Source organism: Sarcophilus harrisii, chromosome 2, assembly GCF_902635505.1.
Source record: "Sarcophilus harrisii chromosome 2, mSarHar1.11, whole genome shotgun sequence".
NCBI lineage: Eukaryota > Metazoa > Chordata > Mammalia > Dasyuromorphia > Dasyuridae > Sarcophilus > Sarcophilus harrisii.
The window spans coordinates 403,331,126-403,347,602 of NC_045427.1; the positions used below are offsets into that span (position 1 = coordinate 403,331,126).

The 16,477-nt window shown below is 38.7% G+C and overlaps 2 protein-coding genes across 4 annotated transcripts in view; both read left to right on the forward strand.

Moving 5' to 3' along the window:
• Positions 1-6,660, forward strand: part of WWC1 (WW and C2 domain containing 1) — a 141,812-nt gene extending 135,152 nt beyond the window's left edge. Inside the window, exons 21-23 of the mRNA XM_012552422.3 lie at positions 548-781; positions 5,036-5,157; positions 5,817-6,660. Of these exons, the coding sequence (XP_012407876.1) occupies positions 548-781; positions 5,036-5,157; positions 5,817-5,883 (423 nt within the window). The 3' untranslated portion in view covers positions 5,884-6,660. The remainder of the gene's footprint in view (positions 1-547; positions 782-5,035; positions 5,158-5,816) is intronic.
• A 4,489-nt stretch (positions 6,661-11,149) lies between these two features.
• RARS1 (arginyl-tRNA synthetase 1) overlaps positions 11,150-16,477 on the forward strand; it is a 34,103-nt gene continuing 28,775 nt past the window's right edge. The window contains exons 1-2 of one of the 3 annotated variants that reach the window (XM_023506196.2): positions 11,150-11,205; positions 13,370-13,504. Coding sequence is in view for 1 of the 3 variants with exons in the window: in XM_003756809.3 (XP_003756857.1) it covers positions 12,212-12,256; positions 13,370-13,504 (180 nt within the window). In the remaining 2 variants the exon portion in view is untranslated. Of the gene's footprint in view, positions 11,206-11,703; positions 11,720-12,134; positions 12,257-13,369; positions 13,505-16,477 lie in introns of those variants that run through there. The other 2 variants (XM_031953636.1, XM_003756809.3) reach the window with 2 other exon arrangements.

Sequence of the window (16,477 nt, forward strand, 5' to 3'; positions counted from 1 at the left end):
TTTTGGGGCTTCACAGCACCCAAGTGATATCAGCAGTGTTCATAGCTACAACCTAGCCAAACCCATCTACTATTTGGTTCTGTTCTAAACAGAAGTCACTGGTTTTTCTTCCTCTGAGCACTTCACTCATAACTCAGAGTGTATGACCATGAACAAGTCATATAATTTCCTGAGCCTCAGTTTCTTCATCTGTAAAAAAGGGATTGGACTAGATGGCCTCTGAGGTCTCTCACAGCTCTAAATTTCTGACCTTATGGTTTAAAATTTAGTAGGGGAGAAAAGAAATGTAAAGTTCTGTAAGAGATCATAAAATAATTTATTCATCAGTGAGTCTGATGTGAAACAAGGATGCACACACCAAGAAGGTTTAAGTTAGAGATTAATCAGGGAAGACTTCATGAAGAAGGTGGGTTTTTATCCTGCTTTTGAAGGAGAGGCATGTAGATTAATTAATGGAAAAAAAGAGACTTTGCAAATCAAGGAAATGGTATAAGCAAAGTATATTGTTCAAATGACAAATGGCAAGTAACCATCTTCTCTATTTCAGCCATCCTCTGTCAAATCCCTCAGAGCTGAGCGCTTAATCCGCACCTCATTAGACCTAGAATTAGACCTGCAGGCTTCAAGGACCTGGCATAATCAGCTGACACAAGAAATCTTGGTGCTGAAGGAATTGAAGGAACAGCTGGAGCGAGCCAAAAGCCATGGGGAAAAAGAGCTGCCTCAGTGGGTCCGAGATGACGAACGCTACCGGCTCTTGTTGAAGATGGTAGAAAAGAAGGTGAGTGAGAACTACAAATGGAGACAATCCCTGGGCAACATTAAGTTTGCAATAGCAACCTTATTTAGTTATAATAATGCTCACCATGAAGCCACTGTGTTCTGTAAAAGAAACCTTTGATGGAAGGTAACTAAGGCTAGGACGGATTTCCTCTATGGTGAGATAGACTATCATTTACAAAAAGGCAAGCAAACTTGCTTTTTGCCCACGTAGGGGAATGAATAAATGAGGAGAGGCTGAAATTTTTATTAGTAATGCACCAGACTGACCAGAAAGTCCTGTAGTCAACAATTATTGTTCCAGATATATCTAATTTTGAATAGATATAAACATGCTGTGAAAATCCAAGAAGCTAGGATAGTAATAGTTTAATTGGCCCATCCAGCATCATATTTACAAATAATGTTCATAAACTATAATATTTGAAGGGGAGAATTATTGATGTAGTCCACTCAGGAGATCGGGTGTTTTTGAGGCTGGTCCAGAGATGAGGCATTATTAATATTTCTAGCAATCAAGATTGGAGCACATAGAACCAATTCCCCTCTTCTGACCAGAATTCTTAGATATAGTCTCTGGGTATCTTGAGACAAGAAACTAATGTGGAATTTTTTACATTGATAAAATTATGCTTTCATAGAAGGTTCTTTTTGCTTTGTGATTTAACCTAATAGTCAAAGAAATAAAAGATTTAAAGTTCAAGATGACAAGTTGAAGGATTTTTTTTTTTTAAATTTTTTTTATTTAATAGCCTTTTATTTACAGGATATATACATAGGTAACTTTACAGCATTAACAATTGCCAAACCTCTTGTTCCAATTTTTCACCTCTTACCCCCCCACCCCCTCCCCTAAATGTCAGGATGACCAGTAGATGTTAAAATATATTAAAATATAACTTAGATACACAATAAGTATACATGACCAAAACATTATTTTGCTGTACAAAAAGAATCAGACTCTGAATTATTGTACAATTAGCTTGTGAAGGAAATCAAAAATGCAGGTGTGCATAACTATAGGGATTGGGAATTCAATGTAATGGTTTTTAGTCATCTCCCAGAGTTCTTTTTCTGGGTATAGCTAGTTCAGTTCATTACTGCTCCATTAGAAATGATTTGGTTGATCTCGTTGCTGAGGATGGCCTGATCCATCAGAACTGGTCATCATCTAGTATTGTTGTAGAAGTATATAATGATCTCCTGGTCCTGCTCATTTCACTCAGCATCAGTTCGTATAAGTCTCTCCAGGCCTTTCTGAAATCATCCTGTTGGTCATTTCTTACAGAACAGTAATATTCCATAATTTTCATATACCACAATTTATTCAGCCATTCTCCAACTGATGGACATCCATTCAGTTTCCAGTTTCTAGCCACTACAAAAAGGGCTGCCACAAACATTCGTGCACATACAGGTCCCTTTCCCTTCTTTATAATCTCTTTGGGATATAATCCCAGTAGTAACACTGCTGGATCAAAGGGTATGCACAGTTTGATAACTTTTTGAGCATAGATCCAAACTACTCTCCAAAATGGTTGGATTCGTTCACAACTCCACCAACAATGAATCAATGTCCCAGTTTTCCCACATCCCCTCCAACAATCATCATCATTTTTTCCTGTCATCTTAGCCAATCTGACAGGTGTGTAGTGGTATCTTAGAGTTGTCTTAATTTGCATTTCTCTGATTAATAATGACTTGGAGCATCTTTTCATATGACTAGAAATAGTTTCAATTTCTTCATCTGAGAATTGTCTGTTCATATCCTTTGACCATTTTTCAATTGGAGAATGGCTTGATTTTTTATAAATTAGAGTTAATTCTCTATATATTTTGGAAATGAGGCCTTTATCAGAACCTTTGACTGTAAAAATATTTTCCCAGTTTATTGCTTCCCTTCTAATCTTGAAGTTGAAGGATTTTAGAAATAGAAGTACAAGTATGCCCTGCCTTAAGATAATACAGTATATAAAAATTTAGCTTTATAAAACAGAAAAACAAGAACACAGTCTTTTATATTATCTAACACTTCAGATGATGACTAGACATATAACAATCCTGTTTCCATAGTATTCTAAGAATACACTTGTTGGGTAAATCACATTTCATTTGTAAATAAGAAGCAGTAGGTTGGCACAATGGATAGAGCAAGGAACCTGATGTCAGAAAAAGCAGATTTCAAAACTGGCTTTATATACTTACAAGCTGGATGACTTTTGGGTGACAATCTCTGTTTACCTTAGTTTCCTCAACTGTAAATGAGGGTAATAATAGCACCTACCTCACAGAATAGTTTTGAAAATCAAGTGAGGTAATATTTATAAAAGTGCTTAGCACAGTGCCTGGCACATTGTTGTTCAGTCGTTTCTCAGTTGTGTAAGTCTTGTGATCCCATTTTGGAGTTTTCTTGGCAAAGTTGCTGGAGGGGTTTGCCATTTCCTTCTCTGGCTCACTATAGATGAGGAAACTGAGGCAAAAAAGGTGAAGTGACTTAGTCAAAGTCACTCAGCTAGTAAGTGTCTGAGGCTTGATTTTGAACTTAAGAAGATTAATCTTCCTGATTCCAGGCCCAGTGCTCTGAGGCTTCTCACTTGGCATGTAGTGGGTACTATAAATGTTGCTGTTAAGATAAAAATTATGATCTCAAAGTATATTGTTGTTCAGATGTTTCTGACACTTGGGGATCTGATTTGGGGTTTTCTTGGCAAAAGTCCTGCAGTGTTTTGTCATGTCCTTATCAGTTCATTTTACAGGTGAGAAAACTGAGGCTCACAGGGTAAAATGCCATATCCATTGTCACACCAAGCTACCCAAAAGAGATGCTATTTGGAAACAACATGATTCCTGCAATATTAGATTAAAAATCTAAGAACCTGGGCTTTTTAATAATAGTTTCTATTCATGTAGTGTCTTCCTTCAGAATGGCTCCTATGGAAACTTGATGGGTAATACTTGGTAATGCTTGACAGCTTGCCATCTCACAGACCTGGAGTCAGGAAGACCCAACATCAAATTTAGCCTCATATTCTTACTAGCTGGGTGACCCTCAACAAGTCATTTAATTTCTGCCTGCTTTAGTTTTTTCTTCTGTAACATGGAGATAATAATAGCACCAATATCAGAAGGTTATTATGAGAATTAAATGAGATAATACTTGTAAAGTACTTTGAAAACCTTAAAACCTTATATAGCTATAGTAATAACTATATAATAGTATCATTGCACTAACAGAAGTTGACACTCCCAGGCTCACCAAGTCTCCATAGCAACAATTGAAGGAAGGAATATGCTTATATGGGGCTTTTTGGTTTATAAAGCATTTTACATACATCATCTTAATTGATCCTCTCAACAACCCTACAACACAAGTACTTTTATCTCCATTTTATAGAAGAAGAAACTGAATGACTCAGAAAAATTACTTGTCCCAAATTAGTCACACGGCTAGTAAGGGGTAGAGTGAGGACCAGAACCCAAATCTGCTGTCCCTAACTCCATTGCTCTTCTCATTTAACACCACAGCTCCAGGCTTAAGTCCCATACTAAAATACCAATTCTTTCTATCATCTCAATTTTATCTATAAAATGGGAATTCAATTTAATTTAGCAAGTAATTATTAAATGCCTACTTAATATAGTGTTTATGGGTAAACACTGTATTAAGCTCTATGGATTTTAAAATGAAATGAAAAGTATAATATTAATAATGCTCACGCTACCTATACCATAGGGTGGTTGTAGGGAACATGTTTTGTTTACTGTAAAGTGTCATATAAATATGAGGGGGGGGGAGAATAGTAGCAATGGAAGTACTATTCGTAATAGCAGCAACAGCTGCAATAATAGTAGTAAAATAGCAGTTGTTAGGACAAAAAAGTTGTGCCTCTGTTTCACAGATGTGCATGTGGCCAAAACTACTTTCTTAAATGTTTCTCTCAATCTCTGTCTCTTATTTCTTTCTGTAACAGCACAGGTCAGTTCATTGACCTAGATAAATCCTAATGATTTACCTTGTATTTTGTACAATATTGTGATTACTTAACTCATTTTTATTTTGAATAAAATTCATCACAAAATAAATCATGGTAGAGAATGAGAAGTGCTTGAAATAACCTTTTCTATCACACTTGGCCCCTCTGACCACAGAAGCATCATTTTGTATTAAAATAAACTTTTCTTTCACTAACCAATCTCTAGAGGCATTCTGTAGACCCTGCATTAACTAAACTATTGGAATTGCTTTGCCCTGCAGGCAGAGAGGGCTGAGCACAAGGGTGAGTTACAGGCTGATAAGATGATGAGAGCTGCAGCTAAGGATGTCCACCGGCTGCGGGGACAGAGTTGTAAAGAACCCCCAGAAGTACAGTCGTTCAGGTAGGAGCAACAATACCCTATGTCAGCGGTCCACTATCTCACCTACTCAGGACTTCTCTCCATTTCCCTGTCCTGCTATCTCTTTTTGTTTTTATCTTTCTTTCTCTGTCTTTATCTGGTTTTCCTTCTCTTTCATTCCCTTCTTTCTCCTTTAATCTTCCTCTGCCTTGTCCCACTTTCCCCATTTCCCTATTTGTCATTGGCCTCCTGTATTGGGCTGGCTCTCAGTAACAGATGATTATCTGTTGCCAAGTCTTCCCTGGTGATGTATGAGCCCTTGCATGCTCTTCCCCTGGCTGGCTTTATCAGGTCTCAGCACAATGCTGCCTAATTTGTCAGATGCTCTTGTTTAATGAATGAACCACCTGCTCCAGCCTTTATTATTACATTTCTATCACTGGTAATTGTGGGGGATTGGCTGAAGAGGCTGAGAGTGATAAATACAGTTTGGGGTGATTTATTCTCACTCATCCCTTCCGGCTTCGAAAACTCACAATCCTTGTCTCAGGGTAGCCAGAGCACTACTTTGGGAACACAGGGACATTGCCTTGGTAACATTTTTCTGAGTTTCTGACCTTCACTATGGACTCTGGAGCTCAGATGGGCTCTTAGTCTAGTGGGGCTTCTCTACTAACCAATAATTATGACATTCTCTGTAGGGAGAAGATGGCATTTTTCACCCGACCCAGGATTAACATCCCAACCCTCTCTGCGGATGACGTCTGATCGCCAGAAAAGTATTTCCTTTGTCCCACTAGCCATGCACCCAGTGTGAACAGTTGGGTGTGGCTAGAGTTATTTATGTGGTGTTATATGAAGGTACCCAGTCCCATGCACAGTAGAGCTCCTGTCAGTTTGAAGATGAACAGGTTTTTGTTTGTTTTTGGTTTTAGTTTTTGGTTTTATTGTTATTATAAAAACCAGCATTAAAATGACAAGATTGTATAGTTTGTATATTTAGGAATGTATTTTTGGGAAAGAAAATTTTAATGAACTAAGGCAGTATTGAATTGCTGCTCATAAAATCGTGCAGGTTGTGTTTTTTTGTTTGTTTTTTGTTTGTTTTTTGTACAGCTCTACTTTTTAGAGGTCTTACTGCAATAAATACATTTGGAGGATTTGGAATCCTAAAAGGATCTCCTGCAGATATCAGCACAGCTGACTTTTCCTAGTCATGTATTTTGTACAATGTGTAAAAAAAAAAAAAAAAAAAAAAAAAAAGGGTGGTGGGGGGGAGAAATAACAATGCACGGGAGCCATTTTGGGGATTCTAAAGTGCCGTCAATGAATCTTCGTGAGCTGTGACGTGTTTGCATTTGGCTGCATGATGAGGAGAAAAAGAAGGGTGGGCAGGGTCTGACCTGGGCACCTTGGCCCACACTTGAGACAGGCAGGCCTGCCCATGCCAGTCTCATGCCCAGTGAAGTCACTAAGGTGAGGGGAGGGCTGTGGGGAACTACATTCATTTTTATCTTCATCAATAAAGTGGCCTTTATGAATGTATCTTTTTTTTTTTTTTTTTTTTTTTTTTGCTCTCTCTCTCATTTTCTTCCTCAACCCACTTCATTCAGGTTGTCATTGTTGCTCAATCCCAGTTCCCATCCATTTCCTTCTCTCATACTGGTAGGGCTTTTATTTTTATTTCCTCCTCTTTATTCTTCATTTCTCTATAAATTAGATATACTCAAATAGAGTATTGAAATACTTGGTTCCTGTCCTTAGTTGAAAAGAAACAACTCCCTCAAAGATTTAGGCACTTTGGATATGACTTGTTTTTCTATCTAAAGGGGAAAAGGAAAAACCAAATCCAAATTCAGGCATTAAGGAGACTGCCATTCCTGGTAATTTCAGTGAGCCACTGAGTATTTATTGGTTACTGCACATATTACTTTGTGGTAGGTACTTTGTAGTCCTAGAGAGAAGAAAGTTTAGTTTCAGATTAATATGTGCAGCTTTAGTTTCATCCTTTCTACTCTATTTCCATCTAACCTGCGTTCAACTTTCAGATTACTTTTCCTTATCCAAAGTCATAAAACTACTTAGTAGTACTAAAGTTGGAAGGAGAACCTTGACTCTCAGCCTAATGCCCTTTCCTTTGTCACATCCTGTCCTCAACTAAAACTTCATGGAGTCCTTACATTAGTTATATACAATGGTCCAGTTTAGCATTGAATTGTTTTATATGTATGTTGAAACTAGATCGTAAGCTCCTTGAGGAAAGGTGCTATTCCTATACTTCTCTCATATCCTCCACAATGTTCAACTAGAGTTGGTAATATAGTAGGCATTTAATAAAACTTAATAGATTGGTTGATTGTCACTATCCAGGCACTCTATTCACTTTGCTACCTAGCTGCCTAAGAATGTAGACCTAATGAGAATAATAATATTTATTACCACTACTACTACTAATAATAATATTTATATAATGCTTACTATGTGCTAGACCCTGCGCTAAGCACTTTATAATCATTTCATTTAATAAACTTTGTTGTCAAAGAACCAACCTAGCTAAATTTGAAGATGTTTATTACCAGTTTAGCTACAATGGCTACAACAAGCCCTGAAGACCATTTACTGAATTTCAGAAAAATTGTGAGCTGTGTTGTTGGAAGAAGTATTCATATGAAGAAAATCACAAATCTTTGTAGATTTGGATGGGTGTAAGGAGTCATTACAATCCCATGGCATTTTGACTCTAATAAATGATTGTTATTTTTCTTCAGATTTAAAAATGGAGGCAATTTTTAGTATGAATCTTATTTTTTCCTTTTTTTTTTTTTTTTTTTTTTTATTACTAAGATTAGTGGTAGTGAGTTTAACATTCAAAAAGATTAACTTTTACCATTACTTAAAACAGCTCCACAAAAAGATGCTGGTAAGATATTTCTTCTTAGTCTGTTTTATTAAGGCTTTTACTGAGTTATGATATAAGCATTGGGGAAGATAGCCAATTGCAACCATCTAGTTTTATCAGACTCATCAAAGATACAAGTCAAATAGATATAAAATAATATTACTAATCACTTGCATTAAAAAAAAAAATTTGCATGATGGTCATTTCCAATCATACCCACCCCTTACATACACAAACCTTTCTTTTATACCAAAGAAAATCAAAACCATTTGATGCATGGCAATATCTGACAACATGTGACTTTCACACTCTTTGTCCCACTTCTCCAAGAAAAGGAAGTAAATATATTTTTGTCATTTTTTCTCTACAACCACTAACACAACACATTCACAAATTTTACTTTATTTTAGTGTTCTTTACAGTAATCATTGTGGATATTCTTTTCTTGGTTCTCATTTAGCTCTGTATCAGTTCATTCAAGTCTCCCCATGTTTTTCTGAATCAGTTTCTTAATAATATTCTATTATATTAATATATCCTTATATAACTTCTTTCCAATTGATAGATACCCTCTTTGTTTCTTTTTCTTTTTTTCTTTTTTTTTTTTTTTTGGTTAGCATAAAATGCTTCTGTGAATATTCTGGCATATATATGTGTCCACACACACACACACATACATTAAGTGTGCTCTGGCCAAGTACACCAGCACCAAACCATCTGACTACATCTGCCCCTCAAGGCTCAAGAAGTACTTGAAAGTGTTAGGGGGTTTCTTCTCTTATTCCTCTTTCTTGATCCTATACTAGTTCTCTCACTCTTAGGTACCAGAGACTGGCCCACTAGTTTTATTTACCAACTTTACATCAATTAAATTTTTACAAAAGGATATAGATTTCAAAGATAAAACAAGAACAAAAGTACAAACATTTCCCCCAAACCTTGGGGACATATATTCTCTCTTAACTGTCTCAAACTTTAGGGAGTTTAGATTTAGTACAGTTTCTACATTGGCTTTGACAAATTCATATCTGAAAACATTTCTTAGGTGAGTATTTGAGTTACCCTTGCATGATCATTTCTAATAATAATAGCTAGTATCGACATAGTGCTTTAAAGTCTGCAAAGCATTTTACAAATATTATCTCATATTATCTTTACAACAATTCTGTGAGGTAGGTGCTATTATTATCCCCATTTTACAGATGAGGAAGCTAAGGCAAGAAAGAAGTTAAATGATTACCGAGGATCACACAACTAGTAAGAGTGTTAGGTCAGATGAGCTCCAGTCTTCCTGACCCCAGATCCAATATTCTATTTACTGTGTCATCTAGCTGTGTGATGAAGTGAGTGGATTCCTAGACCTGGAATCCAACTTTTGAAGTAGCTTTCAAAAATTACTCCTTGCTTCTCAGGGTATAAGCGCTGGGGTGGCAATAAAATCCAGACTCTGGGATGCTGCTTTCCTGACTTCAAAATCTACAAAACCAGAGTCTCAAAATCCTTCATCTAAAATAGAAAAGAACACAATGCAGAAGCAAACAGACTTATCAGGAAGAATGGTCCAAGGCCACTCTCCTTACAATAAATGTCAAATTCAAATAGAAAAGAGGCTACTAAACTGTACATAAGGATCCCAACAGGTTGCATGTTGCTTTAGAAAACCACGTATCAACATTATTTGTTTCTTAAATATTCTGGTGCACTGAGTCAACTGGCTGCATGTTTGACACCTCTGCCTTACCGCATTGTCTCTTATCAAATGCTGTTAGATCAAGATACCTAAAAAGCAAAAAACATTCAGGGACTAGAATCATTTCTAAGATCCCCATTTCTAACCACACAACCAATCAGAAAGGCTTAGCGAGGGAAACCAGTTACAGAATGTCTGTGCATAATCAAGTCTCTCCTAGAGGTTCATCACCCATCATTGCAACTCTCCTAGAAGTCAGGGACTAGAATCATTTCTAACCACACAACCAATCAGAAAGGCTTAGCGAGGGAAACCAGTTACAGAATGTCTGTGCATAATCAAGTCTCTCCTAGAGGTTCATCACCCATCATTGCAACTCTCCTAGAAGTCAGGGACTAGAATCATTTCTAACCACACAACCAATCAGAAAGGCTTAGCGCGGGAAACCAGTTACAGAATGTCTGTGCATAATCATCACCCATCATTGCAACTCTCCTAGAAGTCAGGGACTAGAATCATTTCTAACCACACAACCAATCAGAAAGGCTTAGCGAGGGAAACCAGTTACAGAATGTCTGTGCATAATCATCACCCATCATTGCAACTCTCCTAGAAGTCAGGGACTAGAATCATTTCTAACCACACAACCAATCAGAAAGGCTTAGCGAGGGAAACCAGTTACAGAATGTCTGTGCATAATCAAGTCTCTCCTAGAGGTTCATCACCCATCATTGCAACTCTCCTAGAAGTCAGGGACTAGAATCATTTCTAACCACACAACCAATCAGAAAGGCTTAGCGCGGGAAACCAGTTACAAAATGTCTGTGCATAATCATCACCCATCATTGCAACTCTCCTAGAAGCAAGTTCTCCAAGTCTTACCCTTGAAATAACGATGGAAGTGTTCTGCCACTTCCCGTGACATGATGTTAGTAACTCACGTTAAAGTTTTACAAAGCATTTCACTCCAATAGTGAATGCTGGACTTTAGATCTGGGCCTGGGCTCGGATTTGCCTCTAACATAATAGCCACGGAGCACCGCACAAATCACCTTTGAGCCTCACTCCTAGGCTGCAGGGTGGGGTTGGGTTGGTTACAATATAATGTTTAATAAATCAGATGTCACCTCTCTCTCATGCCCAATATGCAAGGCTGAAATCGGTATGGCTGGAAAGATGGGAACAACAAAGAGAAAAAGAGAAGCCCCCGGCTCTTAGTAGAACAACCAAGCAGTCCCTCCTGAACCCACTTAAGAGGCTGTTAGGGCCCGGAAGAGCTGAGCACAGTTAAAGCTTCCCACCCTAATATCACACAACACTTTCAAGTTCCTAAACCCTAATAAAACAACACTTATCGTACTTAGGACAAAGATCAGCCCCTCCCGAGATGACCCGGAAAGTTACCACTCCCCAGAACCCGTAGATCTGTTTCTATCTCCTGAACCGCTCTTCCTCATTCTGGAAGGGAGATTGGCGTCTCCTTGTTCCCACGGCCCCTCGGGTAGGTACTTCGGGAGTAGGGGGATGCGGGAGACACTAGAAGTGGATTACTCGAGCCGTTGCTTTGATGAGTTGAGGGAGCGAGGGGCTTGGAGGAAATCCTCTCCATCGCCAAAAGAAAAGACGGGGAGGGCAAAAAGAGGCGAGAGCCGGGAAGGAGCGACCCATCGAAGCCCCTGACTCGGTGCCGGTCTTTGCTGCCGGTCTGGGAAGTGCGCTGAGAGGCTGCGGCGGGCGGTAGGAAGAAGCGGCCGATTTGGATTGGGTGTGAGAAAGAACTTCCCAGCAAGAAGAGGGATGCAAAAGTGGAGGGAGGGAGGGAGGAAGGCGCGCCGTGCTGGTGACACAGAGCGAGGCCGGGAAAGGGCGCCGGGGCGGGGACTGGGAAGGAGAGCGGGGCACCGGGAGTAACGCGGCGAGAGGAGGTCGGGGCTCGGGGCGGGGGAGGGGGGAAGGGGGTGCTGAAGAGCTACTGGATGCCGGGAGACGGGGAGTGATGAAGGAATGAGTCCGGGGTAAGGGGAAGAGTCTTGGGGGGAGGGGGAGGGCCGGACGGAGGCGGGAGGAAGGTAGGGAATCCCCTACAATCACCCTCCGTCCAGAGGCCCCCGCAAAAGGAGTCTCTTGCACTAGCCGCGCCTGGGGCGCCGCGGACTCTTTTCCGCGCTATTAAAGTTCTATGAGATGGAGCCGAGAGGGAACTTTACGTGCACGTTATAGAGAGGCAAACACAGACGCGGAGCGGCGCCCCAGAGCTGAAGTCACACTCCCCAGCCCTTGTCCTCCTCAGCCAAAACCCGTCGTGATCCCGAGATCCCCAGTAAGCGTCCCCACAGACCCCCGCCGTTCCGCCAGGGCCCCGCTAGGGGGCAGAAGAGACCCGAGACACTCAGCCTAGCTCCACTCCCGAGGCCCGTTCCGAGAGAAGGCGGGATTTCCGGTTCCATACAGGCCCGGCGACCCACTTCCGTTTCCGGCCACAAGGCGAGCGAGGCTCTGACGAGAGGATGGAGGGTCTGGTTGCTCAGTGCTCGGCGCGGCTCTTGCAGCAGGTTAGGTCCGGCCTCGAGTGGGTTAGAGCAGGGGGAGAATTACGTGGCCCGTCTCGGGGGCTGTCCCGCTGGAGCCGGACCGAGACGGGGGTGTAGGGGAGGGTCTCGGACTGCTCAGGAGACGGGCGTAGAAGAATCCGGACCCTGCCTCTGCCGGGAGTGGGGCGGGGCGTTCAGGAGAGCCCCTGGCCTTCGATACTTGACTTTTTCCCCGAGATCCACCATTCCCTGTCAAGTCCGGGAGACCGGGGCCTTTTTGCGGGTGTGGGTCTTCTCTCAACGACTGAATGTTACCGAGAATTCCTTACCTCCTGCGGAATCGGCCCATCCACAGTTGTAGGAGCTAAAGTTTAAAAAATAATAATAAAAAAAAAGGAAATTGGTCCCGGGGATGGGAAAACCGGGGTGCGGAATGGAGATAATCCTGGAGGCAGAAGGGGTGAGGATCGGGCGCGCCGGCGCTCACGTTGCTGGCCTTCGGCGTCGGGAAGTATACCTTGAACCTTGGTCGGAACTTAGTCTCTGTGATGAGGAGTGGCGGGGGCAACTTTAGAACCACTTGTCAGTTCCAGCGCTGTGCCTGTTAGACTAGTACTGATCTGAGAAGTGGAAGTAGTGTGAGCTCTGCCAAGCTCTATTGATGCTTAGGATCTCTGGTCTCTAGTACAGATCGAAATGGAAACTTTTGTACTAAATGGGAGCAAAAGCAGTTTCCTTGTCTCTTTATTTAAACCATTCCAGTACTTAGGACCATACCTCATATACATCATAGTTCATTTTAACTGTAGTTAACTGTAATTCATCTGAGGTGTAACTCAGAGAAGGAAAATCACCAAAAACCAATGAGGAAAGATAGAGGAAGAATGGTTCTATTCTTTTATCTTAGCTAGATAATTTGGGAGCCAATGTGCATATGCATCTAAATTATTAGCTTTTATCAACATCATGCTAACATTTTGGCTAAATCATTGCTCAACCATTGCTTCTTGCCCCCCTCAAAAAAAAAAAAAAAGGAAATACTGTCTCATTTCATCTGAATATAATAAAGAATAAAATTATTAATCCAAAGCTGATAAGTGCAACTGAAGATTTCGCATTTTTTTTCCTTCCTAGGAGAAAGAGATTAAGTTTCTGACTGCTGAAATTGATAGATTGAAAAACTTTGGGTGTACAGAAATTTCTCCTAGTTTAGAGCAGTTGCGAGAAGAAAATTCAAAACTTAAATATCGTTTGAACGTGCTCCAAAAGGTGGGTAAACTTCTGCTGTATCAATACATTCAGGGGTTTAGTCTCAGTTGTAAGCTAAATAAAGTTCATAAAAAATTTTGGAAGCACAACTGATGACATTTTGAAAAAGAAGGAAGTAAAATATCTCCTTTTCTCCAGTGATGAAACAATTTATTACCAGTCTACAAGTTTGTGCAAACAAAGCAAAAGGTGACTTGTCTTATGGTTAGTGTCTTTTTATGATTCTTTGAAGTATCTCATTAAGATGTTTTGTCAGCTCAGCATGCCCTGGTTATAGAGATGGCATAATTACTGAATTGAATATACTTTTAAATGCATAGTTAAATCTACTGGTCATCCTGCCATCTAGGGGAGGGGGTGGGGGGGGTAAGAGGTGAAAAATTGGAACAAGAGGTATGGCAATTGTTAATGCTGTAAAGTTACCCATGTATATATCCTGTAAATAAAAGGCTATTAAAAAAATAAATAAATAAATGCATAGTTAAGATTAAATTAAGATAACTATAGGCTTATGCTTTCAAGTTTGAGGTAATTTATTTTGTGAATCAAAGGAAGTTCCAATGAGAGGATACTTCCTTCAACTTATTACCAGGTCTTAATTACAGTTCCAATGCACTAGTCAATTCTAAAATGAAGTTGTTAAGTTACATATAGTTATTAGTAATATAAAATTCTAAAAATGAAGTTATCAAATAGCATTGGGAATCAGGAGATCTGATTTTTCATCCCAGCTCTGCCATTTAACTATGTTATGTGATATTGGGCATCTTATTTGAAGCTTGTTAGATTTCTTCATCTGTAGGAGAGGCCACTACATACGTGTCTAGGAGAGAGAACAATAGACCCGAGTTTAAAATCTGCCTCAAACATTTACTATTCATTTATTTGTTTGTTTGTTTGTTTACAGAGGCAATTGGGGTTAAGTGACTTGCCCAGAGTCACACAGCTAGGAATTTTTAAGTGTCTGAGGTCACATTTGAACTCAGGTCCTCCTGATTTCAGGACTGGTGTTCTATCCATTGCGCCACCTAGCTGCCCCCTCAAGCATTTACTTTGAAAATAAAATAAGAGAATATTTGTAAAGCATTTTACAAACCTTAAGGAGATAAATAAATGTGGGCTGTTTTTACTGTGGAGTATTTTGACTAGATTAGCTGTAAGGTCATCTTTCAGCTTTAGTTATTTCAGAATATTATAATAGCAACTGACATTATTTAGCACTTAAAGTTTTAAAAGTGCTTTATGTATATTTTCTTTTGAACTTCCCAATTTTGCGAGACAAATCCTGCAGATATTATCCCTATTTTACAAATGAGTTGTCTACTTTTTTAAAGTTTTTCTACAGACATTTTTATAACATTTGAAATGTGTAACCCTGAAAATGGTAAGTAACTCTTTTTTTTTTTTAGTGATTATCATTTTTCCATAGTCATGCACCTAGTGCCAATAAATCCTGAGTGTTTCTGACACCAAATCCCTCAACTGTGTTTTAATGCCTAACTATCCTAATTCGTAGTATCCACTTATTAAAACAGATTTTAAAATAACATCAATTTCTTCATGCTGAATTATACTTTTTTTAGTACAATTTTACGACCTTAGGGAGGAACTCAAGCTTTCCAGAGGGTGATCTCACTTAAATAATAACTTTTTATTTTAAGTAATAGTTGAGGGATGTAAATTGCTTCAACATTTATTGCCATTACCTTGACAGAAAAACCTTATAATTAGTGTTTTTCCTCAACGGTAACAAAAGGAGAAAAAAATTGCTAGTTGACCTAGAATAAATAGAAAATAAAGACTAAGTAAAAAAGCATTTCTTTATCACCCAAAATCATTAGATTATACGTCAAGCTTATGTGAAACTTGACCTGAATGACATGAGTGCCTATAGTATATACCTATCGGTTGGAGTTTTGGCCCTGCTTAATCTCCAGCCTTTAAATGCATTTCTGGTTTGTTTTAAATGAAAGAAAACTAAAAACATTCATAAAGGACCCTTAAGAATAGGGGCCCTGGGTTATAAAAAATAGTTAAGAGGAGGTTTTGCCAACCTTTGGCATACTATAGGAAGAGTAGAAAGTACACATCAATAACCTGAACAAAAAACTAGTAGGGGATGAGAAGAGTTCATTTTGTTTCACTTTTTTATTACAAGAATAGGTCAGATGAGGCAAGACAGAGTTTATGTAGAAACAACCAGAGTAAAAACAAAAGGCATTGATAAAACCTCTCCATTAGTCAAAATCTTAGAAAACAAAATAATCACTCAGCTTAAATGGAAACTACATTTCAAATCAAGTATTTGGAAAATAATGCATAGCTGTGACATAAAGGTATTTTGAAACTTTAAAGACCTAATGTTAAAAACTTAATGAACAGATATTTTTATGATTTTTGCCTTGTTTTGAGAGATCATTTCTCTGGCACTGTTAAATAAAATCTTAGAAGCTTTTTTTGTTATTCTATTTTGCATTTAATTGTGCTTAATTTGCTTAGATTTGTTAAAACAGTTTGCAAAGAAAATGAAAAATTATTAAAAAGATAAATGAAGAATTAATCCTTTAACAACTTTTCTGCAAGTTTTTTTTAAAAATAAGCATATTTTAATACTACTACCTTTTTCTCATTTTCTCCATCTGAGCCAGACTGTCAGATAAACTCAAGAGAAGACTTTAAAACACTGACAATGCAAAATGCTGTCTAAAATAGCTACCTTTTTGTTTCACTTCTTATATAAAATATATTATGTATATATTATATATAAAAAATACATAAAATAATGTATTCCTTAAAATGACAGGTTTATTTTCATTCTTATATTAAACTTGTAAATTGACAAAATTGTGAAGTAGACAAAGCATCTATTAACTTCCCACTCTTATTATCAGCTATTTCTTTCTTTGCTGCTAGTGACTTTTTCCCTCAGAATATACACATTAGTATATTCTATTCCTCCTGATGTTAGCTGAC